The 27,363-nt window shown below is 38.8% G+C and overlaps 1 protein-coding gene across 6 annotated transcripts in view; it reads right to left on the bottom strand.

Moving 5' to 3' along the window:
• Positions 1 to 8,731: 8,731 nt before the first annotated feature.
• The window catches only part of ZRANB3 (zinc finger RANBP2-type containing 3), a 263,665-nt gene continuing 245,033 nt past the window's right edge, over positions 8,732 to 27,363 (bottom strand). For 4 of the 6 annotated variants that reach the window (XM_029224581.1, XM_029224586.1, XM_029224585.1 and 1 more), the window contains 6 exons: positions 25,681 to 25,782; positions 24,365 to 24,507; positions 17,661 to 17,771; positions 16,203 to 16,605; positions 13,186 to 13,317; positions 10,876 to 11,127 (listed from right to left, as the gene is read on the bottom strand). In XM_029224581.1, coding sequence (XP_029080414.1) covers positions 11,029 to 11,127; positions 13,186 to 13,317; positions 16,203 to 16,605; positions 17,661 to 17,771; positions 24,365 to 24,507; positions 25,681 to 25,782 — 990 coding nt within the window. In that variant the 3' untranslated portion in view covers positions 10,876 to 11,028. Of the gene's footprint in view, positions 10,102 to 10,875; positions 11,128 to 13,185; positions 13,318 to 16,202; positions 16,606 to 17,660; positions 17,844 to 24,364; positions 24,508 to 25,680; positions 25,783 to 27,363 lie in introns of those variants that run through there. The other 2 variants (XM_029224584.1, XM_029224587.1) reach the window with 2 other exon arrangements.

Here is a 27,363-nt window from a genome sequence, read left to right as displayed (position 1 = left end):
CACCCTATGCCAAACAACTAGCAAGACAGGAACACAACCCCACCCAGTAGCAGAGAGGTTACCTAAAATCATAATAAGTCCACAGACACCCCAAAACACACCACCAGACGTGGACCTGCCCACCAGAAAGACAAGATCCAGCCTCATCCACCAGAACACAGGCACTAGTCCCCTCCACCAGGAAACCTACACAACCCACTGAACCAACCTTAGCCACCTGGGACAGACACCAAAAACAACGGGAACTACGAACCTGCAGCCTGCAAAAAGGAGACCCCAAACACAGTAAGATAAGCAAAATGAGAAGACAGAGAAACACACAGCAGATGAAGGAGCAAGATAAAAACCCACCAGCCCTAACAAATGAAGAGGAAATAGGCAGTCTACCTGAAAAAGAATTCAGAATAGTAATAGTAAAGATGATCCAAAATCTTGGAAATAGAATAGACAAAATGCAAGATACATTTAACAAGGACCTAGAAGAACTAAAGAGGAAACAAGCAACGATGAACAACACAATAAATGAAATAAATGAAATGAAAAATACTCTAGATGGGATCAATAGCAGAATAACTGAGGCAGAAGAACGGATAAGTGACCTGGAAGATAAAATAGTGGAAATAACTACTGCAGAGCAGAATAAAGAAAAAAGAATGAAAAGAACTGAGGACAGTCTCAGAGACCTCTGGGACAACATTCGAAGTATAGGGGTTCCAGAAGAAGAAGAGAAAAAGAAAGGGACTGAGAAAATATTTGAAGAAATTATAGTTGAAAACTTCCCTAATATGGGAAAGGAAATAGTTAATCAAATCCAGGAAGCACAGAGAGTCCCATACAGGATAAATCCAAGGAGAAATACGCCAAGACACATATTAATCAAACTGTCAAAAATTAAATACAAAGAAAACATTAAAAGCAGCAAGGGAAAAACAAATAACACACAAGGGAATCCCCATAAGGTTAACAGCTGATCTTTCAGGAGAAACTCTGCAAGCCAGAAGGAACTGGTAGGACATATTTAAAGTGATGAAGGAGAAAAACCTGCAACCAAGACTACTCTACCCAGCAAGGATCTCATTCGGATTTGATGGAGAAATTAAAACCTTTACAGACAAGCAAAAGCTGAGAGAGTTCAGCACCACCAAACCAGCTTTACAACAAATACTAAAGGAACTTCTCTAGGCAAGAAACACAAGAGAAGGAAAAGACCTACAATAATGAACCCAAAACAATTAAGAAAATGGGAATAGGAACATACATATCGATAATTACCTTAAATGTAAATGGACTAAATGCTCCCACCAAAAGACACAGATTGGCTGAATGGATACTAAAACAAGACCCATATATATGCTGTCTACAAGAGACCCACTTCAGAACTAGAGACACATACAGACTGAAAGTAAGGGGATGGAAAAAGATATTACATGGAAATGGAAACTAAAAGAAAGCTGGAGTAGCAACTATCATATCAGACAAAATAGACTTTAAAATAAAGACTATTAGAAGAGACAAAGAAGGACACTACATAATGATCAAGGGGTCGATCCAAGAAGATATAACAATTGTAAATATTTATGCACCCAGCATAGGGGCACCTGAATACATAAGGCAAATACTAACAGCCATAAAAGGGGAAATCGACAGTAACACATTCATAGTAGGGGACTTTAACACCCCACTTTCACCAATGGACAGATCATCCAAAATGAAAATAAATAAGGAAACACAAGCTTTAAATGATATATTAAACAAGATGGACTTAATTGATATTTATAGGACATTCCATCCAAAAACAACAGAATATACATTTTTCTCAAGTGCTAATGGAACATTCTCCAGGACAGATCATATCCTGGGTCACAAATCAAGCCTTGGTAAATTTAAGAAAATTGAAATTGTATCAAGTATCTTTTCCGACCACAACGCTATGAGACTAGATATGAATTACAGGAAAAGATCTGTAAAAAATACAAACACATGGAGGCTAAACAATACACTACTTAATAACGAAGTGATCACTGAAGAAATCAAAGAGGAAATCAAAAAATACCTAGAAACAAATGACAATGGAGACACAATGACCCAAAACCTATGGGATGCAGCAAAAGCAGTTCTAAGAGGGAAGTTTGTAGCAATATAAGCCTACCTTAAGAAACAGGAAACATCTTGAATAAAAAACCTAACCTTGCACCTAAAGCAATTAGAGAAAGAAGAACAAAAAACCCCCAAAGTTAGCAGAAGGAAAGAAATCATAAAAATCAGATCAGAAATAAATGAAAAAGAAATGAAGGAAACGATAGCAAATATCAATAAAACTAAAAGCTGATTCTTTGAGAAGATAAACAAAATTGATAAACCATTAGCCAGACTCATCAAGAAAAAAAGGGAGAAGACTCAAATCAATAGAATTAGAAATGAAAAAGGAGAAATAATAACTGACACTGCAGAAATACAAAAGATCATGAGAGATTACTACAAGCAACTCTGCCAGTAAAATGGACAACCTGGAAGAATGGACAAATCCTTAGCAATGCACAACCTGCCAAGACTGAATCAGGAAGAAATAGAAAATATGAACAGACCAATCACAAGCACTGAAATTGAAACTTGATTAAAACTCTTCCAACAAACAAAAGCCCAGGACCAGATGGCTTCACAGGCGAATTCTATCGAACATTTAGAGAAGAGCTAACACCTGTCCTTCTCAAACTCTTCCAAAATATAGCAGAGGGAGGAACACTCCCAAACTCATTCTACAAGGCCACCATCACCCTGATACCAAAAGCAGACAAAGATGTCACAAAGAAAGAAACTACAGGCCAATATTACTGATTAATATAGATGCAAAAATCCTCAACAAAATACTAGCAAACAGAATCCAACAGCACATTAAAATGATCAGACACCATGCTCAAATAGGGTTTATTCCAGGAATGCAAGGATTCTTCAATATACACAAATCAATCAACGTGATACACCATATTAACAAATTGAAAGAGAAAAACCATATAATCATCTCAGTAGATGCAGAGAAAGCTTTCAACAAAATTCAACACCCATTTATGACAAAAACCCTGCAGAGAGTAGGCACAGAGGGAACTTTCCTCAACATAATAAAGGCCATATATGACAAACCCACAGCCAACACCTCAGTGGTGAAAAACTGAAAGCATTTCCACTAAGATCAGGAACAAGACAAGGTTGCCCACTCTCACCACTCTTCTCCAACATAGTTTTGGAAGTTTCACCCACAGCAATCAGAGAAGAAAAGGAAATAAAAGGAATCCAAATCGGAAAAGAAGAAGTAAAGCTATCACCATTTGCAGATGACATGATACTAAACATAGAGAATCCTAAAGATGCTACCAGAAAACTACTAGAGCTAATCAATGAATTTGGTAAAGTTGCAGGATACAAAATTAATGCAAAGAAATCTCTGGCATTCCTATGTACTAATGATGAAAAATCTGAAAGTGAAATCAAGAAAACACTCCCATTTACCACTGCAACAAAAAGAATAAAATATCTAGGAATAAACCTACCTAAGGAGACAAAAGACCTGTCTGCAGAAAATTATAAGACACTGATGAAAGAAATTAAAGATGATACAAATAGATGGAGAGATATACCATGTTCTTGGATTGGAAGAATCAACATTGTGAAAATGACTCTACTACCCAAAGCAATCCACAGATTCAATGCAATCTCTATTAAACTACCACTGGCATTTTTCACAGAACTAGAACAAAAAATTTCACAATCTGTATGGAAACACAAAAGACCCCGAATAGCCAAAGCAATCTTGAGAACGAAAAATGGAGCTGGAGGAATCAGGCTCCCTGGCTTCAGACTATACTACAAAGCTACAGTAATCAAGACAGTATGGTACTGGCACAAAAACAGAAAGATCAATGGAACAGGACAGAAAGCCCAGCGATAAACCTACACACATATGGTCACCTTATCTTTGATAAAGGAGGCAGGAATGTACAGTGGAGAAAGGACAGCCTCTTCAACAAGTGGTGCTGGGAAAACTGGACAGGTACATGTAAAAGAATGAGATTAGATCACTCCTTAACACCATACACAAAAATAAGCTCAAAATGGATTAAAGACATAAATGTAAGGCCAGAAACTCTCAAAGTCTTAGAGGAAAGCATAGGCAGAACACTCTATGACATAAATCACAGTAAGAACCTTTTTGACCCACCTCCTAGAGAAATGGAAATAAAAACAAGAATAAACAAATGGGACCTAATGAAACTTCAAATCTTTTGCACAGCAAAGGAAACCATAAACAAGACCAAGAGACAACCCTCAGAATGGGAGAAAATATTTGCAAATGAAGCAACTGACAAAGGATTAATTTCCAAAATTTACAAGCAGCTCATGCAGCTCAATAACAAAAAAACAACCCAATCCAAAAATGGGTAGAAGACATAGACATTTCTCCAAAGAAGACATACAGACTGCCAACAAACACATGAAAGAATGCTCAACATCATTAATCATTAGAGAAATGCATATCAAAACTGCAATGAGATATCATCTCACACCAGTCAGAATGGCCATCACCAAAAAATCTAGGAACAATAAATGCTGGAGAGGGTGTGGAGAAAAGGGAACACTCTTGCATTGCTGGTGGGAACGTGAATTGGTACAGCCACTATGGAGAACAGTATGGAGGTTCCTTAAAAACCTACAAATAGAACTACCATATGACCCAGCAATCCCATACTGGGCATATACCCTGAGAAAACCATAATTCAAAAAGAGTCATGTACCAAAATGTTCATTGCAGCTCTATTTACAATAGCCCGGAGATGGAAGCAACCTAAGTGTCCATCATCAGATGAATGGATAAAGAAGATGTGGCACATATATACAATGGAATATTACTCAGCCATAAAAAGAAACGAAACTGAGCTATTTGTAATGAGGTGGATAGACCTAGAGTCTGTCATACAGAGTGAAGTCAGTCAGAAAGAGAAAGACAAATACCGTATGCTAACACATATATATGGAATCTAAAAGAAAAAGGTTATGAAGAACCTAGGAGTAAGATAGGAATAAAGACACAGACCTACTAGAGAATGGACTTGAGGATATGGGGAGGGGGAAGAGTAAACTGTGACAAAGTGAGAGAGTGGCATGGACATATATACTCTACCAAACGTAAAATAGATAGCTAGTGGGAACCAGCCACATAGCACAGGGAGATCAGCTCGGTGCTTTGTGACCACCTAGAGGGGTGGGATAAGGAGGGTGGGAGGGACGGAGATGCAAGAGGGAAGAGATATAGGAACATATGTATATGTATAACTGATTCACTTTGTTATAAAGCAGAAACTAACACACCATTGTAAAGCAATTGTACTCCAGTAAAGATGTAAAAAAAAAAAATAAGCAGTCTCAAAGCCATGAGTATTGTCAAAAAAAAAAATCAGAATAGACATAACCAAATAATACAGTGAGACTTTTTCAAGAAAATTAAAAAAAAAACAATCAAAAGATACAGACTGGCAGAAACAAACAAAAAAAAAACGATCCAACTAGATACTGTTTATAAGACTCACTTTAGATCCAAAGACAGAAACAGGTTAAAAGTGAAAGGGCCAAGAAAAAAAAATAGTGAAAGGACAGAAAAGGATATTCTGTGCAAACAGCAATCAAAGACAGCAGGGGCAGCTATAATAATATCAGACAAAATAGTATTATTTAAATAAAAAATGGTTACAAAAGACAATGAAGGATATTATATATTAATAGAAGATTCAATAGAACAAGAAAGTAAAATAATTATAAACTTAATTAATGTATCTAATAACAGGACATCAAAATACATAAAGCAAAAAAATGACAGAAGAAACAGTTTTAAAATAATAGTTGGAAACTTCAATATCTCATTCTCCACAATGGATAGAAAAGACAGGTAGAAGATAAGTACAAAAATAGAGGACTTACGGACTTCCCTGTTGGTGCAGTGGTTAAGAATCTGCCTGCCAATGCAGGGGACATGGGTTCGATTCCTGGTCTGGGAAGATCCCACAAGCTGTGGAACAACTAAGCCTGTGTGCCACAACTACTGAGCCTGTGCTCTAGAGCCCACGCACCACAACTGCTGAAACCTGCGTGCCCTAGAGCCTGTGCACTGCAACTACTGAGCCCATACGCCTCAACTACTGAGGCCCACGCACCCTAGAGCTTGCATGCCACAACTACTGAGCCCACATGCCTCAACTACTGAAGCCTGTGCACTCTAGGGCCTGCATGCCGCAACTACTGAGCCCGCATGCTGCAACTACTGAAGCCCACGCAGCTAGAGCCTGTGCTTCACAATAAGAGAAGCCACTGCAGTGAGAAGCCTGTGCACCACAATGAAGGGTAGCCCCTGCTTGCCACAACTAGAGAAAGACCGCGTGCCGCAACTAGAGAAAGACCGCGTGCAGCAACAAAGACGCAATGCAGCCAAAAAAAAAAAAAAAGACAAAGACTTGTTTTCTTTGTCAGGAGAAAGAAAACAATACAATAAACCAACTAGATCAAACATAAATATACAGAACATTCTACCCAAAAATAACAGAATATACATACTTCTCAGGGGCATATGGGACATTCTCCAAGGTAGATTATATGTATACTAGGCTATAAATCGTCTTAATAGATTTTTTAAAAATTTATTTTCAGTATCTGCAAATCAGTGATACACCACATTAACAAACTGAACAATAAAAACCATATGATCATCTCAATAGACGCAGGAAAAGCTTTTGACAAAATTCAGTGGAATGGGATAGGAAGCTCAGAAATAAACCCAAACACCTATGGTCAATGAGTCCGTGACAAAGGAGGTAAGAATATATAATGGAGAAAAGACAGTCTCTTCAATAAGTGGTGCTGGGAAAACTGGACAGCTACATGTAAAAGAATGAAGTTAGAACACTCCCTAACACCATACACAAAAATAAACTCCAAATGGATTAAAGTCTTAAATGTAAGACCAGACACTATAAAACTTTTAGAGGAAAACATAGGACAAACACTCTTTGACATAAACCACAGCAAGATCTTTTTTGACCCACCTCCTAGAGTAACAGAAATTAAAACAAAAATAAACAAATGGGACTTAATTAAACTTAAAAGCTTTTGCACAGCAAAGGAAACCATAAAGAAAACGAAAAGACAACCCACAGAATGGGAGAAAATATTTTCAAACAAAGCAAACTACAAAGGGATTAATCTCCAAAATATACAAAGAGCTCAAATACCTCAATACCAAAAACAAAAACCCCCCAAAAAACAACCCAACCCCCAAATGGGCAGAAGACCTAAATACACATTTCTCCAAAGAAGATATACAGATTGCCAACAAACACATGAAAGGATGCTGAACATCACTAATTATTAGAGAAATGCAAATCAAAACTACAATGAGGTATCACCTCACACCAGTCAGAATGGCCATCATCAAAAGGTCTACAAACAATAAATGCTGGAGAGTGTGTGGAGAAAAGGCAATCCTCTTCCATTGTGGGAATATAAATTGGTACAGCCACTATGGAGAACAGTATGGAGGTTCCTTACAAAACTAAAAATAGAGTTACCATATGACCCAGCAATCCCACTACTGGGCATATATCTGGAGAAAACCATAATTAAACAGATACATGCACCCCAAAGTTTATTGCAGCACTATTTCCAATAGCCGAGACATGGAAACAAACTAAATGTCCACTGACAGAGAAATGGATAAAGAAAATGTGCTACATTTTTACAATGGAATATTACTCAGCCACAAAAGGGAACAAAATAATGCCATTTGCAACAACATGGATGGACCTAGAGATTATCATACTAAATGAAGTCAGACAGAGAAAGACAAATGTCATATAATATCACTCATATGTGGAATCTAATTTGAAAAATGATACAAATGAACTTATTTACAAAACAGACTTACAGATATTGAAAACAAATTTATGGTTACCAAAGGGGAAACGTGGTGGGGAGTGATAAATCAGGAGCTTGGGATTAACATACACACACTACTTACTCTACATTAGATAACCAACAAGGACCCTAGTATATGGCACAGGGAATTCTACTCAATATTCTGTGATAACCTATGTAAGCAAAGAATCTGAAAAAGAATGAATATACGTATATGTAAAACTGAATCCCTTTGCTGTACATCTGAAGCTGTACATCTGAAACTAACACAAAATTGTAAATCAACTATAATTCAATAAAATAAAAAAAAATAAACCCATGCACCTATGGTAAATTAATCCATGACAAACAAGACAAGAATATACAATGGAGAAAAGACAGTCTTTTCAATAAGTGGTGCTGGGAAAACTGGACAGCAACATGTAAAAGAATGAAATTAGAACATTCTCTAACACCACACACAAAAATAAACTCAAAATGGATCAAAGACCTAAATGTAAGGCCGGACACTATAAAACTCTTAAGAGGAAAACATAGGCAGATCACTTTTTTACATAAATCGCAGCAATATCTTTTTTGATCCACTTCCTAGAGTAATAAAAATAAACAAATTAGGACCTAATTAAACTCAAAATCTTTTGCAAAGCAAAGGAAACCATAAATAAAAAGACAAGACAACCCTCAGAATGGGAGAAAATATTTGCAAATGAAACAACCAACAGGGGATTAATCTCCAAAATATACAAACAGCTTATGCAGCTCAATATCTAAAAAACAAACAACCTGATCAAAAAAATGGGCAGAAGAGTGATACCTCCACATTTGTTCTTCTTTCTCAAGATTGATTTGGCTATTTTGGGTCATTTATGGTTCCATACAAATTTTACGATTGTTTTCTACTTGAAAACGCCATTGGAATTTTGATAGGGATTGCATTGAATCTGTAGATTACTTTGGGTGGTATGGATATTTTACCAATATTTATTTGTCTGATCCATGAACGTGGAATTTTTTCCATTTGTTGGTGTCTTCTTCATTTTCTTTTGCCAAAGACTTGTAGTTTCAGTGTACAAATATTTCACCTTCTTGGTTAAATATATTCCTAACTACTTTAATTTTTTTGATGCTCTTATAGCATTTTTAACTGGTTGGAATTTTGAAATCTGGCAAATAGAGAAACCATCTTCATGGGTCATTCCATCTCAAACCATCATACAGTTCCTACATCTAAGAATTTTCTCCCTAGAATTACCACTTTAGTTTGATCTAAAGAGCAAGCTCCACTCAAATCTGACCTACTTAGACCAAAGTCTCACTTGCAGACACCTCATGTTGGAGGAAAAGCAGTGTGCTGGCTTCTCAGCTCTCAGCTGTGAGGAATCCTAGGTTACCCTGGCAATGAGGCAGAAAACTGCAAAAAGCCTGACCAGCAAAGCAGAAAGGAGGCCAAAGAAAGACCAACTAATTTATAAAATGAACGATACTATTGGATCTCAAAGAATGAAATATTGTAAACTTAATAAAAACTCTGTAAGGTTCATGATTGTATAATATTTATAAAAATAAGTCCTCTATGTTGTAAAATACTAGCTACTAATTAAAACTAAAGAGTGCTCAAACTAATGTGGTTTACATCCAAACAGTATTTACAAACAGGGCTTTTGTGAATGTAGTTCTTCCTTGGCCCTGTATTTTGTGGAGTTCTGACACTTTGCTCTCATGATTCTGACGTACTGCAGGATTATGCCTTGGTTTTCTTTTACCATCACTCTTTTATTTTTGAATATCAATCAGTCACATGTTAATATTACCCTTGCACTTTAACATATATCTCCATCTGATCATGTTTCAGTATAAAGTGTTTTATCATCATCATTCCTTTTAAAAGAGGTTCCAGGAATACACTTTTAATAAAACAGGATTTTAAGAACAAAAAATGGTAACCAGGAGACAAAGGGTGCTTTGACAGTATGCCTAGATTTATGCATTAAAACAAACTAATTAAAAAATGAAGTTTAAGTGGCATTTTATGTTTTCAGTTATTAAACATTTTTAACAGTTACTTTAGCCAGAACCCCTGAATTTGTCCACAGACACCATGGGTCCAATTAGCTTATCTTCAAAAGCATCTTTTCAACAGACAATTGGCTAAGAAATAAAACAAAGAAGACAACATTAAAAATGTGTACCCCAATCTCATTTTGGAGGCATTTAGTGAACAAGAGTCTCTACTGCATACTAAGCAGGCAGGTCACAAGTGGCCCAGAAGTCCTAAATAATGATGATTTGCCTCTGAAATTTCCCTTATGGTTTTACAATGTTCCGTTTAGACACACAGCAGTCCAGAACCAATACTAATCCAGCAGCATTTTTCAAGTAATTGAGAGTATATTTTTCAAAAACAATCTATGCATAATACTGTAATTAGGGTACAAAGGAATTGAAAGCTTAACAAGACCTTACCGAAACGAGAGTCTGCACAAAATCAAGAAGATCATAGAAATATTTAGTATTGTATCTCATTTTCTGTTAAAACTTTCAAAAGCTATTGAACACAAAAAGCTTTAAACATGAAAAGGGAAGTTGAAGATTTTTGTTCTGAAAATTTTCATTTTTAAAATATTATACGAGAGCTTCCCTGGTGGCGCAGTGGTTAAGAATCTGCCTGCCAACGCAGGGGACACGGGTTCGAGCCCTGGTCCGGGAAGATCCCACATGCCGCGGAGCAACTAAACTCGTGCGCCACAACTACTGAGCCTGTGCTCTAGAGCCTGCAAGCCACAACTACTGAGCCTGTGAGCCACAACTACTGAGCCCGTGAGCCACAACTACAGGAGCCCGCATGCCTAGAGCCCGTGCTCCGCAGCAAGAGAAGCCACCACAATGAGAAGCCTGCGCGCTGCAACGAAGAGTAGCCTCCGCTCGCCACAACTAGAGAAAGCCTGCTTGCATTAACAAAGACCCAACGCAGTCAAAAAAATAAATTTATAAAAAAAATTACACTAACATGAAAAATAATTTATGTTGAATTCTCCACATACGAACCATAATCTTCTATTCAAAAATGTTTATACTTCATTTCTTTACTAAATATCGTGTGATGTCTGATCCATGCTTTGATGCTAGAGATCGTCTTCTCACCTGACTTCTTTCCTTGGCTTGTCTTGCAGTTCTCTAAGAGTTAAAAAAAAAAAATGCATGTGTACACGTTAAAAAAAAGTACTGGCTACAGAAACTCAAAAACTCTCTGTATTCTGTTAAAAAAATATACATTATCAACACGCTCATTTACCAGTGCTTTGCAATGAGGGGGTTACTAAGCCATAAGCAGAGGACTCCAGTAGCTCTGAGGTCGTAGGTTCACGTAGGAACAGATGCTGAGGAGAAAATGCACAGCTTTGGGGGCTGTCTTGCTACCCAGTGAGATGGTAAATACCTCATTTGGGGACTAGGGGAGGCCATGATTCCCCTCACCCACATGGCAATTTCCCAGAATGTAGTGTGTGCAGGGCCCACCCACCTCCTGTTCTCTGGGCTCTGAAGCTTTTCCCAACCCAACAGCAGAGCCAACGCAAAAAACCAAAACGAGATAGAACAGAACTGGATTCTTCTGCTGCTCCCACAAATAAAGTTTTTCATAAGACTCTGAAAAAGTGATTACAGAGGGTGCAACATTCTCTTTTGCTATATCTTCATTTTCTTATAGGTCTTGAATGTGCTAATAATTTGCACAGCTGAGAAATCAGGTGACTTTTTTCCCCAGCTGAAGTCCATGTACATGTGAAGTGATCCAGGTGGAAGGGGTAAGGAGAGAAAAAAGGTTAAAACTAAAAATAAATAAAAAGCCCTGCTTATGAGATGATCCCGTTTATGTAAATATTATGTTTGTGGAGAAATTGAGGAATCTGAAATATTAAAAGGAGGCTAAGAAAGTGCTCATATGATATGAACACTGGCAAAGGATCTGAACAGTTCTCAAAAGTGTAGGACTTCCCTGGTGGTCCAGTGGTTAAGACTCCACGCTTCCAACGCAGGGTGCATGGGTTTGCTCCCTGGTCGGGGAACTAAGATCCCATATAGCGCATGGCACGGCCAAAAAATGAAAGAAAAAAAAAAGGTGTAAATACAATTGATTAGCATTTTTACAAACATCAGGGTCTTTTGTAAACACAATAATTCTTCTCTCACCGCATCGGCAATAACAAGTGCAGTTAAACGGGCACTCCCGTTCAGTGCCGGGGGGGAAGGAGCGTATATGAGCGTAGTCCTTTGGAAAACAGCTTGGAGAAAATTTATCTCCTACAGTCTCAAAAATATCTAAACACTTGACTCAGTGATTTTTACATCTGAGAATCTAAAGGAACAACCTCAAAATGTAAAAAATTATATACAAAAAAACGCGGTTGGCAGCATTGTGTATATGCACCAAAAAATGTAAACAACTTCAATGTTCATCAGTATGAGAATGGCTGAATAAACCAAAGTAGAAACGTATTCAATAGGACAATATGCAGCCATTTCAGATGATAAACACTGAATGCTTATCATGGGAATGGGAAAATGCTTAAATGTTGCCATAATTTAAAAAAAAAGTTGGATACAAAGTTGCATATTGAATGTATGCTTCTTTCTAAGATTATATCTCAAGAGGCAGATCCTATGACCTTTTGCTGAACTGCCTGTTAAAAATTCATCCTAGTTGACAGACAATATTATGTCATTGTTTTATTCTCCTCTTAAGCAATAGGTAATTGCTCCAAGATGTACCAAGGTTAACAGGTTTCACATTTAGGTCAGCAGTGTAATGTTTGCATGTTGAACTGAGTTGGTCCTAGAGATAATTTATTAATGTTCTCAGATATTTCAGGACATACTTAGCTGCAGATGCAAACATATGTCACTGTCCCCATTTACTAAACTTCTAGTTTGAGGATCTGGATCTTCTCAAGACTATGCAATATGTAAGTTGTATTCATTTTCTTCTAGGTGGTGGTGAAAATTTCCTGGTCCTAGAATGAATAGAAAGGGAAGCAGTTTCTTTTTCATCTGTGACTGAGAACTTGCATAGGCCCCAAGAGAAAACTCAAGTGTTAAGTGATGAAAAGAATAAAATACATCTCGGATCCCAGACTAGGGATATAGATTCACACACGTAATCTTCCACACCTGTATGCACAATTTTCAATTTGATATCTCAAGATGGAGTCAAATGTGTCTGCGAGCTTCACTGACCTCTTTGTGACAGATTGTGCAGAGGGTCTGCAGGTTGTCCAGGGAGCACTGTCCTCCCCCACCAGACACTGGCTTGATGTGGTCCACCTGCCAGAAATGCCCTTCCCCTGGGTTTCTTATCATTTCATTAAGCTGTAATAAGAACACAAGATCAGCAATTTTCAACATACACTGTGGGAACTGTTGGGTTTGCATTGTGCAATCATGTTCACACAGCAGAATCACAGGGAAAAATACATTAGGATGGTTTTTTATAGCTTTTATTGTGAGTAGGAAAAACCCTCTAGGTTAGCAATTTGAAAGCAATAAAAAATATGTTTCTGAAAAAGGTTTTTTTCCCCCCTTACCTAACCCATTTTGAAAAAATTACAAGCAAGTATAAAATACCAAGCCTTCTGACAGACTGGGAAAAATCAATTGCTTCTGCACCTTTGAGCTAGTTTATATAGTCACTAAAACAAAACTGAGAAAAAAATAACAGATTAGAAATGAAAAACTTCTGAATATTACTGACTCAGACAGTCTTTTAATTGTTGACCTAAATGCATTTGTTAGTATACCAATGACAGTTTAATATTAACAGTTATCACCCAGAACTTTTATGCTATTACCTGGGAACCTCCTAAGTTACATGGACTGGAATCAAATTTCTAGAACAAATCTCTGTTGCTTGCATATTTGGAATAAACAAAGGTGTTCATTTAAAGCAGCCACTATTTAGGCCAGTCCATATATGCATACTTCATATTTAACGAATAATAACCTACATTCAAACGGGATGTATTTTAGCATTTTATCTGAGGTAGTAAAACCAGCTCACAACATAGCAGTGTAGAGTTGTTTAAATATCACAAAGACGAGTGTGAAGACGATATTATAATATCTTCCTTGTTCCTTGGTCTTGAACAAGGAAGATATTATAATCGACTTCAAGGCTGCTGGCCATGGGAATCTGTGACATAGCTCTTAAAGTGCTTCAGGAAAGTTGTCAGGCCCATGGATGGCTCAGGGACCTTAGCAGCAGTGTCTGGCCCAAGAGCAGCCCCAGGAAGCAGCAAATTGGAGCAGTAACCTTTGTCCACCTTAACTCTGTTACAGATGGACTGACTTTCTCTTCTACACTGAACTTCCCAACTTCTGTTAGAAGATATATAATGATTTTTATTTTTGAGGTTGGCATTGTTGCAGGAGACTTCATACGGCAGTCTTGTGCATCAAGCAAATGGCATATTCTTAGGAAAAAAAATCCATTTTGGTTCTGTCTTTTGTAACCGATTCTTTTGTGCCAAGCAGTCTCCATTCTGACAGATCTGTGATCCAGAAGGTGCTTCTTTATTCTTCCCAGCAATTCGGAATCACTTGGGGCCAGTCTTCAACATCCTAAACTCACCTCCAGAAAGAATCACTCCCTCTCCCACTGGTCATTCCATCTGGGCCCTGCGGTGCTCCTGATTCTCTGAGCGCTTCTCTTTTAGATGTGTACTGTGTTACTTCTGCATTCTTGGACTGACTGCTTTCAAGATGTTCTTGAGTCATTTCATTGTGTGTCTTCCGGAAGCCTCCACATGGAGGCAGCAGCAAGCAACTGGAGTCTGGCTGACATCTCCGGGATGGGTGTGACGTGACCCTCACCAGTTAGACCAAAGGATCTTTCAGGAACTCTGGATAACATTAGGGGAAGAGTGTATTTCCCTAACAAAGTCATGCTAATTCATCTTTGCAGAAATGCTTATTAATTCTGTCATGATTCAGCAATACTAGGTAAATAAAAATATAAGATTTGACTCCCTGGCTGGAACTTACCCAATATTTTAGCAGACGGAGAGTGATTTTTTTCAAAACTAAGCTTACTACAAAATTACACATTTTGCTCTAGTTTGAAATTTAGTACTTATTAGATCACAACACTGGAAATCCAACTGAGTTTTGGGAGTCAAAGTAAATACTGAGAATAGTGTGCTAAGAATACTATTTTTGTCATGAATTACATTTTACAATGGGATAAACATATATAAGTTTTCTTCTCATTGTAACGACTACATTTTGGGGGTTATCTGTTTACCCCTTGTCATTCAATATTAACACCATGAAAAGTGGAACAAGCATACCATAAGTGCCTCTCAATTTGGCAATATACCATCTGTTAAGGTCTCTTCCCAAAATAATCTAGTCAGAATCTAATTAAACCTCTAGATCTTATAACCATTATTCAGGAAATCAGGGGGATGGAGAAACATGTCAGACAACATCATGAGGATACAGGGAGACAAATCCAGAATGTGGGAAATTCTAAAGGCAAATGTAACAATTTATAGTGTAAAAAAGGGATGGGGTGATATTACAGATTATATGGAACGTAAAAGGCGTAATGACCAAATGCAATGTGTGGGTCACATTTTGATCCTAATTTGAAGAAAGCAATTGTAAAAAGACATTTCTGAGAGAATATGGGAAACCAAACACGGACTTATGATAATTCTGGAATTATAATTGTGTTGGGTGTGATAATGGATATTGGAACATTTAAAAGAGAGACAGACCTATGATAAACCATAATGGGAAAGAATATTAAAAAAAGAATGTGTATATATATGTATAGCTGAGTCACTTTGCTGTACAGTAGTAATTAACACGTAAATCAACTATACTTCAATTAAAAGAATAAATAAATAATAAAAGAGAGAAAGAAAAAGGGGGGGAGGGAGAAAGAAAGTCTTTATCTGTGAGACATACATAATGAAAATATTTAAGGGTGAAATGAAACGCTGTCTGGAATTTGGTTTAAAATAATTCCAGGAGAGAGAAAGAATTGAGGTGAGGGACAGATGAAGATGAATGGCAAAATGTTGATAACTGTTAAGGTTGGGTGATGGGTATGTGGGTCCATCATTCTCTCTACTTTTGTATATGTATTTGAAAATTCCCATATTAAAAAGTTTAAAAAAAGAAAGTCAGTGAGTCAGTATTCATCACTCAGTGCAATGTTGCCTTCTATCAGTCACGTGATTATAATTTACCTGTTCTAATGGGAGCTTTGAGGTCCAGGTAAGATCCAGAAGATTCTTCCTCTGACTTTTAGGGGCATCTCTCAGACGTAAAAAGAGTTCTTGTGCATTCAGATTACATAGCTGACACACGCCATGTTCAATTTCAAATACTTTGGCTCGCAGGTAACTGTTATTAGATCGAATCCAAAACTCCTCCTGACATTTCAGAGAGCAAAACCGTGAATCCCAAGCACTTGCTTTATGCTCTTGCTTACTCTGGCAAGTGGGTTGCTGACAGAGAAGGCAAAGTGGATTTCCTTCATTATCCACAGCTTGCAAATAGCCTTTGGATGTAGAAGGTTTCACAGTGAGATCAGCTTGGGCTGTGCTGGGATTTAGAAATGGGACACAAGCTCCATCTTCAAAAAATTCTCTAGAATGAGCAAAATATTGATTAGGTAACTAATGAAGGCTTACTCTATTCAAAGTAATTTTTACTTCATTTAAATGTCTTCAAAGTTTCTATACTGATAAGCAGTAAACATGGGGCCCACAGATTTTGTGATTCAGTGTGGAAATGAAATAGCTACACACACTACTCCACGGCAAGTAAAAGAAAGAATGTTGTGTTCAAAAAAATAAATTTGCAAACAAATATGCTGCCTCTCTTGGGAACTTAGATGTCTTCAAGTTACACACTCAGACTCTCGAGAAGGAAAATGAAAAGTTAGAAAATGCTTCTTTAGGCTGGGAAAGGACAGGGTGATGGAAAACTTCAGCTAAAGTTAGTGGCTACCCTGCTCTCTAGATGTGTCAGGTCACACACCCCATTAGGACCGAGAGGCCGTTACCAAGGCTTCCAGGAACACTCTTTTCTGGCCTCTGCTGGCCTTCAGGAAAAAGATCATTCATATCCATTAAGTGACAGAGCCAGGGAGTTAACAGTGCTGATAGGAATTAGAACAGGAGACTTGCTAAATACGCACTTCCTACGGGTAAACTCTGAGTCGACAGAATTAAAATTAGAGATGAAACATGGTAGGACATAAACTCCATTTGTTAGAATAAAAGGAAAAGGTACATTACTCAGTTTTGTTGAAAAGTCCTACATGGGAATTACAATAGCTGCTTTGCTCATTTTCCATGGCTGTTTGTTAGAGTGTTAAAAGAAAAACTTTTTATGATAGTAAGAACTCAAGACTGGGGGACAGAGCCCAGATTTGACCTCAGCTCTGCTAGCACCTGGTGGCCTGGGGCAGGTCACTTGACCCACCTGCAGGATCCTTCTTTACCTCTAATTTCTAAGATGAGGACATCAGGAGCCTCACAGGGCTGCTAGGAGGATAGAAGAGCTATTACATTGTAAAAGCTTTTTGTAACCTGTAAAGTGGCCACACAAAGGTAAAGTATTATTACAAAAATGAAAGCATAAATTTAAAGGAATAGTCTTAGTACTACTATGCCCAACAAGTAAAAAAAACCCCTTACTTTGTAGAAGGGCCCCCTGGCCTGGACCCCTTTGTGATCAGACGGACATGGCCCCCATCATTCTTCACCTTGTCCACTGAGGCTACAGCAACATCTTCTTTGGTTATGTATCTAAAACAAATACATGTGAAGTAGATTTCCTCTCTCCTGTAAGAGTTTCTCTATTTCATGTTCACATTTCTCCTTGTGAAAGCAATAGGAGAAAAAGAAATATATGAGTCTATTCATTGTGCTAATACTTAAATTAGGGAATGGAATTTTTTCCCTCTACATTGGTCTCCACATGTAGGAAACAAATCTCTTTGTTCCAAATTAGTTTTCTCAAGATTTATTTTTCTAAGAAATTCAAGAGTCATTCAATATCCTTTGGACAAATTTTCACTTAGGGGAAAAAAGGCGTGGGTGTAGGAATAAGAAATGATCAAATACATGCACCACTGACAGCCGTAAGTAAACTGCTTGCCAAGCTGTGCAGAAAATCTCTAACTGGATTTTCACCTCCCTATTGGTCTTCTCTTCAAGGCTCCTCACATCACCTTAATCAGTTATAACAGTGTATCAGTGTATTCAGATAAAGTGATTCTCTTTTCAGTTAACTAGATTCAATCACATTGTCTATAATCTTAAGGTTGTTTCCATTATTATCAGCTCATATAGAGTTTATGGAATCTTCCACTGAAATAAAGCCACTCTTGATGTGGGATTCAGAACCTTATTACACAACACTGTCAATACCACACATAATGGTTTAGGGACTGGAAGTAAAGAGGAAAGTTATTCCAATTAAAGGTGACGGGGGAATTTAAGTAGGTGAAATGCAATTACCCAATTAATTCCTTCTAATTAGCATGGCCTAGTTTCTCTAGTAGTTTACACCTATTGCAATTTTCTTTAAAAATTACTTTAAACATGCATTTTTTTCATATTCTCAAATACTTCTTCATTTGGTAACGACAATAAAATTCAAGTTAAATCACAATGGAATTGTGCAGTTACAGGTAAAATTTGCTTTTATGTTGTTGAAGTAGATTTAGTAATTAATAGAATTCCTCCTTTTTATAAAGTAGTTTATTAATTTTTTGATGATGTGATACATGCACATATTTCACAATTTTAAAGGCACGCACTGCTTTATATGGTGAACAGTGTTTCCCTTCCATTCCCATCCTTTTCTCCCCCCTTCCCCAAACTATCTCTGTTGCCAATTTTCAATACATCCTTCTAGAAATAGTTCATTTTTTATGTGTATAACTTTCATTTCTTTCTTTGTATTTTTATGGACATACAATTCACATACCATAAAATTTACCATTTTCAAGTTTACAATTCAGTGCATTTTAGTATATTCATAAGGCTGTACAACCTTCACCACTATCTAATTCCAGAACATTTTTATCACCCCAAAAAGAAACCCATAGCCATTAGCAGTCACTCCCCATTATACTTTTTATTTTTAAAAACAAATGGTGGCATAATATACACATTAATCTTCACCTTGCTCTTTTTACCTAAACATACATCTTGGAGATCTTTCCATATTAGCACACATAGAATTGCCCTATTTTTTTAAATGGCTGCATGTTATTTCATCATTTCGACAAACCATATGATGTATCTTACCAGTCTCTGATTAATGTCCATTTAGGTTGTTCCAGTCTCTGCTATCACAAACAATACTGTACAAAATATCCCCATCCCAAATATCCCTATTATCTACACAAGAAGTAGCTGTAGAATAAATTCCCAGAAGTAGAATTGCTGGGTCAAAGATCTTGGGTGCTTTAAATTTGGACAGATTTTGACAAATTGCTCTCCTCTGGTTTTGTACAAATTTATACATCCACCAGCAATGGAGAGCCCCTGTTTCCTCACACTTTCACTAGCACAAGGTATATCAGTTAAAAATATCTCTGCTAATGGTGATAGGTATCTTGTTATAGCTTTACATTTGCATTTCTTCTGTTAAGAGGAAGGATGACTATCTTTTCACATGTTGGCATTTCTACTTGTGTGTCTTTCTTAAAGCAAAAAAAAGAATCACAGTGAATTCTTTAAGTATTCTTTAACTTGCCCTTTTAGCTCCTAAATTCCCTCCCCCCTCCTACCTTCAACCATTTCATTCCCTTGACAAAAGCACTTTGCTAAAGTATTCCAGCATATTCTAAAAGAACTCAAAAGCTTCTAGCTTTGATGGGCAATGGGATATTAAGCCTTGCCTCAGGGATTATTCAATGTTTAAAAGCTTAGAAGCTTAATTTAGTAACTTTAAAAGATGCTAAAAAAGCTGGGACTTCCCTGGTGGCGCAGTGGTTGGGTGTCCGCCTGCCAGTGCAGGGGACATGGGTTCGAGCCCTGGTCCGGGAAGATCCCACATGCTGCAGAGCAACTAAGCCTGTGTGCCACAACTACTGAGCCTGCGCTCTAGAGCCCACAAGCCACAACTACTGAAACCCGCGTGCCTAGAGCCCGTGTTCCGCAACAATAGAAGCCACCGCAATGAGAGGTCCGCCCACTGCAACAAAGAGTAGCCCCCGCTCGCCACACCTAGAGAAAGCCCGTGCGCAGCAACGAAGACCCAACGCAGCCACAAATAAATTAATTCATTAATTAAAAAAAAAAGATGCTGAGAAATCTATTCAGAGATTTAAGAACTAAAAATAACCAGAGGTTACTTCCTATGAGAGGTTTAAGTACAAATTTTTGGAAACCACAAGAAATGGATCAATCAACCCAAAAGTGCGTTGCTGGCAACTTTTCAAACATAGCTGCGTTACCAATATTTAATTTTCCATTGAGTTTTGCCAAAAAGTTCATGTAAGCACACCAACTTTCAAAAGGATTATGGTAAATCCGAATTTTGACAGATAGGGAAGGAAGAATGCTGTCTACTCAAGTAATTCCTGGATGGGGGTGATCGGAGGAGATGGCAAGTTTTGCAATAAAAGAGGAGTGAGTTGGAAGGTGGCCTGAACCAATGAGAAGAGTGGTGGGCTCGGGACTTCCCTGGTGGTGCAGTGGTTAAGACTGTGCTCCCAATGCAGGGGGCCTGGGTTCGATCCCTGGTCAGGGCACTAGATCCCACATGCATGCCACAACTAAGGAGCCCACATGCTGCAACTAAGGAACCCGTCTGCTGCAACCAAGACCCAGCACAACCAAAAAAAAAAAAAGAACAGTGCTGGGCTCTAGGCTGTTGACTTGCTTTAGAGATCAGCTGTGGCTAGAGGATAAATTTGGCATTCTAAACCCACAGGTTTCCAAGTGAATCAGACCTGCCCTTTGACAAGTGGAAACCCACTTAGGAACCTAAACAATGGCTGGTGATCTTGGCTTCTATTTATATTTAAGAGTGAGCTGCTCAAAAGCGGACTACAAACTCTGAGCTTGGACGCAGCCTGCAAATGAGTGGATGCCACTGGAGGATAATCATGTTGGGAGTTCTAGCCATTGCTTTTGGGAGAATTCCTGAAAACTAGTATATATGTGTCTTTATTCTGAAGCCATTCCATCTTTTCAGAGATGAATCCTCTAATCTCATGCCTAGAAAGTAAAATGTGGCTGTTGGTATGGCAGCTGAGCCAAGAAAGGGACCTGGAGAGTGTAGTTTCCAGTATAACGCCTCTCCCTTTATCTCCACTGAGGTTGGTGTTTCCAAGACTGGTGCCTCTCTCGTTCAGTTTCTCTATAGAGGACAGTGGGAAAGCAAGGCATCCAATGTCTAACTGCTCCTCATATAGACTTCCAATCAATGCTGTTGTGTAGCCCCATCTTTCATACCTGCTTTCAGAGAGACACAGTTACTCCAGTTTACTGAGACTTACTGGGGTTCTACAGCCAGAATCAGCATGCTTCCTCAAAGCATCCCCCTCTGCAGGTGCACATGTTTCATTTTCATGGCTCTGCTAAGTCCATGTCCCTGGAGCCCCCTCTCTCCACCTCTCTTTCATCAGTGACCAAGGTCTCTAGATCTACCTCTGTAACACATCTCTTTACTCTCTTTCCTCCATTCCCATTTCTAACGCCTCAATAAAAGCCCTCATCTTTTTTCTCCAGGTCTACTGTAATAGTCTCTTAACTTCTGTGGTAAGCAGAATTTTAAAGATAGCTCCCTAGGAGTCCTGTCCCCTGGTATTCAATTGAACACTTATCTAGGTAATGCTGTAAAGGGATGCTGCAGATGTAATTAAGGTTACGAATTAGCTGACCTTAAGACAGGGAGCAATTCAAAGCATGAGAAGGATTTCACACACCACTTCTGATCCTGAGATGTAGGGGCCCATGTGCTAGAACTAAAAAGAAGCTGAGAGTGGCTCCCAGTCGACAGTCGGCAAGGAAACCTAAGTCCTACAACCACAATGAACTGAATTCTGTTAACAACCTGAATGCGTGTGGAAAGGGATTCTTCCCAGACTATCAGTAAGAGCCCAGCCATCTGTTTTTCAGCCTCGTAAAATCCAGAGCAGAGAAACAAGTAGAGCCAACTCAGACTGCTGACTTAAAAACTGTGAGATAATAAATTTCTGTTGTTTTAAGCTGCTAAGTTTGTGGTAATTTGTCACGGCAGCCACAGGAAGCTAATGCCACTTGTCTCCCTTCGAGTCTTGCCCTTTCAGTCTAACCTTCCAACTGCTGCCAGAGTGAGCTCTTAAAATACAAATCTGATTATTTACTCCGCTGCTTGTTAACACACTTTTATCTTTAATATATCACCTACATATATTTTCATAAATAACACTGTGTGTCTGACTTGGTTTTATATTGATTTTATGACTTTTGCTTTTACACCTGACCAGCCGTCTTTCTGAGGTGGTGCTTCCATGTCTGCTGGAGAAGAAACAATGGGGCATGCTGTAAATTCAGTTAGGAAGGGTATTATGATCATGTAAAGAGAAGACCAATACTTCAACTAAGACTATGGTTATAAAAATGAAAAAAGGAGAGGACTGGAAGAAGTATTGAGAAAAATAAAATAGGCATCGTGTTTTTTGTTAAGTGTGTGTGTATATGTATGTGTAGGTTTGTGTGTGTATGTATAAATACACACATATATTTTTAATGTATTTTTTACATAAAGCAATACACACTCAGGTGAAAATTCAACCAGTATAAAGAGTTGAGGCGATAGTCCAAAACTGGCAGCTCATGGATATATCCAACGAGTCAAAAGGCTTTATTTGACTCTTACAGTGTTTTATTTTTTAATCTGAATTTGAGTGACGTTAGATGGGTTATGTACTTTCTAATTTGCTATAGTTCTGCTCCCTATCCCATCCTTTTCTAGTTTTACACCTGATCTCATTCATTCATTTACAGTTCCTTGCTTTGTTTTTACTCACATGAGTTTGTAATCCCAGCAAAAAGTATAAAGTGCCTACCATCTCCACAAATCCTCTAATCGTATGGTGTAGAGTAAAACTTCTCAACAGTGCACTAGTGACATTTTGAAATCAGTAACTATTTGTTTGTTCCTGTTCACTGCAGAATTTTTAGCAATATCCCAGCCTCTACCCACTAGATGTTCCCAGTTGTATCCCCTAATCGTGACAATCTAAAAATGTCTCACAAGACTGCTACCCAGAGAAGAAACTGCCCCTGTTTGAGAACAATGTCCTAGAGAAACCTCTGATACGTGTTTCTAAGGTATCCTCCCCGACACTTACTATGTCAATGATAGCAATTATATGTTTGTGTCTCCATCCTTTTTTATACTTATCTTTACCCTTAACAATTTATCACAAACATCGTTCCTTGTTCTCGCATGTGAATACACCACAGCTCTATTTGGAAACGGCTGAAGAGATTTTCACAGTATTGCAATATAATGTAGTCAACCAGCTGCACCCCTTCACATCGCATTGATGGATTTTTTTCACCTGTGTGCATGGAAAAAGCTAGAGATCATAAAATGATGGAATGTGAGGATGAAGAGAGATTACAGGTATATGGAGACAGCAAGAGCTAAAGGAAGAGGCTTTTTCTGCCAATGCTGCTGTTGGGTTTGGTGCTTTGTGATCTCTTCCAAAGCAGGAGTTGGGGTGTAGAATGGCTAACTGCTTTTCCTGTGAATCTTTGCTTCATGCTGAAAACGAGTCTACAGAGAATGGGGATTTCAGATCACACAAGGGGATGCCTGAGTGAGGCAAAGATGATGATGCCAAGAAAGGAAAGGTAGTGTACAGAGAGTAGAAAGGGACCTATAATGATAAAGGCAAGACAGTTACAAATGTGAGACATTTAACCTTTCCTATTACTTTGTTTCCAACCATGGGCATGAAAATTGTTAACCTTCCGCTACTTGCCTGGTAGTACATCAAACAGAACCAGCTCCCATGCTGCATGGCACCCAAGATTCACACTCCAAGAATGAAGGGCAGTTGGGGCCCAGAGGCAGGTTCCACTGTTATATCAGGGAAATGTTTTCCTCTTGTCAACCAGTAGCCCAGGCTGGGCAGGTCACAGGTCAGATCAACCTGGGACTCTGGCCTCTCTCTTGACGAGCAGGACCCATAGTGAGCAAGACCCAGACAACTTGAATCCTTTTCAGCAGATATGATCAAGTTCACAAAATATAAGCTGTCATTTGATGTATAATTTTCTCTTAACTCATCAGGATCTCATTAGTGGTTAATAAAATGCCTCAGACCCTCCGGTAGAAATAACTATGACAAGTAATAAAGTTCGAAATAAAGACAGACAACTCATACCTCCTGGTACTGTTTTGTTTGGTTTGCTGCTTTGTGATCTCTTCCAGAGCAAGAATTGGGCTGCAGAACAGCTGCCCACTTTTCCTGATCATCCTTTGCTTCATAGCAGTTAGATTACTCCATTCTCGAACAAACCTCAAAATCTGGCAGAAAATGAGATAATGAAAAGAGTGTACAGCTCGCCAGGCATCTTCCTTTGAAAGTGAGGCTACTTATAACATCTGAAAACTGATGTTTTATTATATCCCCCAAATAGGCTTTGAGTTTCACAGTTTAAGGCTTTCTTCAATTTGATGCAGTTTTCCTATCTTTATTGTGAACTATCTATGGCCAGTTCTGCATAGGTCTCGTTTAAACCATAGACTCTCTAAAGGCACCCTTCAGGACACTCAGCCTATGTCTTTAATGCACACAGAGACCAAAAGTGGTCTGGCTGTTGGAAGGACACACCCCACCAGTGGCCGAGGCAAAACTGGTCTTGGGGACAGTGGGTCTTGTGGTGGTGACAGTCACAGTGCAACATCTGAGCATCACTTGTACCTGACTACCTAAATTCTCACAGGAAAGAAGCCATCAATAATAAATCCGGCACCTTTTATTAGGGTTACCATTACTCTTACTTTATTGGTCAGTTATAGGTAATTGGCTATTTTCTGGCAATCTGAGAATCAAGATTACATGATACCAAAGAAAATAGCTCATGGCTACCTTTTCCTTTGAGACAGGTGCAGCCAACCAGGGGCAATGTTTCATTTCTGCTCAAAGGGCAAAAACATAATCACTATTTTCCTGTAAAAAGTGGTACACTGCATGCTGGCTCAGCCCCTGCGATGCTGACCCTTCTTAGCAGTGAAGATAAATCAGCCACAGAGGAGAACTAAGGCCTCCCCAACGGGTATGTGGCCTGTGGCTGCACACAGATGCTTGCAGCAACGAATGGAGTCACCCCACGTGGTATTATCCCTGCTCTCAGAGCTTGTCAGTGTTAGAACTTAATCTACAAAGATAAAAGGTGATTCTGTCAGATACAAACATCACAGTTGCTAATCCTGTGAATGAGAAATTAAATGATGTGAGGATGATTCTATACACAGAAACAGCAAACCTAGGTGTGATCATTTGCCAAGGAAACAGATTTCATGTTTATTCTTAGCACCGGGGTAATTCATAGGCACTGCCTGGACTTATTAAAATGCAACCAGTGATTTGACTCTGCAACGGGCCACAAAGTGCTCTGCTTTTATTAAACTCAAAAAAGGTCATTAAAATTACTCAACAAATTTTCATTTAGAACAAACGCGCAGGACTATTCTTACCAGGGAGCGATTTTGTTTCAGCTGAAAGCTTGCTGGTAAATCTTCCCAAAGGTCTAATTTTATATCCAAAGGAATGAAATTACAGTTCATCTGGTTTCCATCCTGATTATAGATGAGGAAGGCAATATTAATACATTTTGTCTGTAGGCACTAATAATTATTTTAAAAGTAAAGAATTCTATTATGGCATCGCATGCCCAGTCTCCTAAAAGATAAACTGAGGAGGCTCATTCTAGACAAGATTCCACCCACACAGCTCCCCTGAAAGAACGCTGAGTGGGGAAGGAGGGCCAGGCTCTCACGCCCTCTGGGTGTCCTCACTGCATTCAATCTTAAGGGTAAACGATCCCATGCAGAGGGGTGTGGTCAGTCAAATACGAGGTTTAAACATGAAGTATTTCTTTTACAAAGGGAAAGAAGAATCTTTGTATACGGAAATCCACTGTATAAACAATAGTTGAACCCACATTCTATAGAATTCTCTCAGCCAAAAGGTAACGTTACAGTTCCCACATCACTTTGGGGGAAAAAACATACAAAAAGTACTTACATAGTGATTAAAAGTTTAGATATGTAATCGTTACTCTACACTCTGCATTAGACACGGGATTCTGGCTGAAATGAACAGTTCTTTAGAGGTATACTATTAACATGACATAAGATGCTAAACATCTGTTACTGCTCTTCCTTTTAAAGGTGCTCTTTTAGGCACTGAACTAGGATTTTAATCCAAATTTCTGTTTCTAGATTTTATTTCAGATCTCCTAAGGTAAAAAGGAAAGCTTTCATCCGAACTCTCCTGTGGCTGTGAAAATCCCTGTTGACATTTCATCTGCTTAGTGTCTCAGGTTTAGAAAACTGATTGAACAACATTTCATGGCAAGGGGACATGTAAGTATTTAGAAGAGTCATAAAAATGCACTTGAGACTAGTGCACAGGCGGGGCGTTCGAGCCAGAATGTGGGTCAGGGAGGCCACGGTATTTGCCCGGCGGTGGGCACACTCCGCTCTCTACCAGGAGTTTGCAGTTTCTCTCCGGTCTCCACCCAAGGGGGAAACACCCTGATCAGATGATCCAGGATGCAGAGGCTTCACTGCGAGTAAAAAGTTTAAGGGCTTCTGAATTCCTGTATGTGCTCTGCCTGGGGTCCGCCTTCCGGCTTCTGGACCTTCCAGCCCCTGGGGGATCCGTTCTCTGTTATTCTCAGATCATGTAGACACGATGGTCTGAGAAGCACAGCCTGGAACTCCCCATATGAGGGGACAAGGAAGTGCACGCACTTAGACCTGTCTCTAGGTGAGCAGAGGGGTCCTTGGTGCTCCCCGAGTCTAGAGGTTCCACAAAGTCCAAGCCTTTAAGGGGAACGTGTCCTGTCTTCATTCTCAGTATCGCTCTTGGTGGTGGTCCTACAGTGGAGGCTGCCTGGGGCTTCTGGTATTCAGGATCCTAGCCATCTCTAATCTTCTAATATTCAGTTAGAACTGAAGATTATTACGTGGTACACCATCTATCTGTATCTAATATTTGGTTTAGCAGAAAACCCATAACTGTGTTTGGGCAGCTCCGAATAAGTTATCTTTAAAAAGGCATTCTGAGATTTCCCTGGTGGTCCAGTGGTTAGGGCTCCACATTTCCACTGTGGAGGACAGGATGGGTGAGGGTTCTAGCCCTGGTCGGGGAAC

This window comes from Monodon monoceros, unplaced genomic scaffold, assembly GCF_005190385.1.
Source record: "Monodon monoceros isolate NGI ecotype Baffin Bay Population unplaced genomic scaffold, NGI_Narwhal_1 Super_Scaffold_16, whole genome shotgun sequence".
In the NCBI taxonomy this organism is placed as follows: domain Eukaryota; kingdom Metazoa; phylum Chordata; class Mammalia; order Artiodactyla; family Monodontidae; genus Monodon; species Monodon monoceros.
This window is presented reverse-complemented; position numbering and strand designations above follow the sequence as displayed.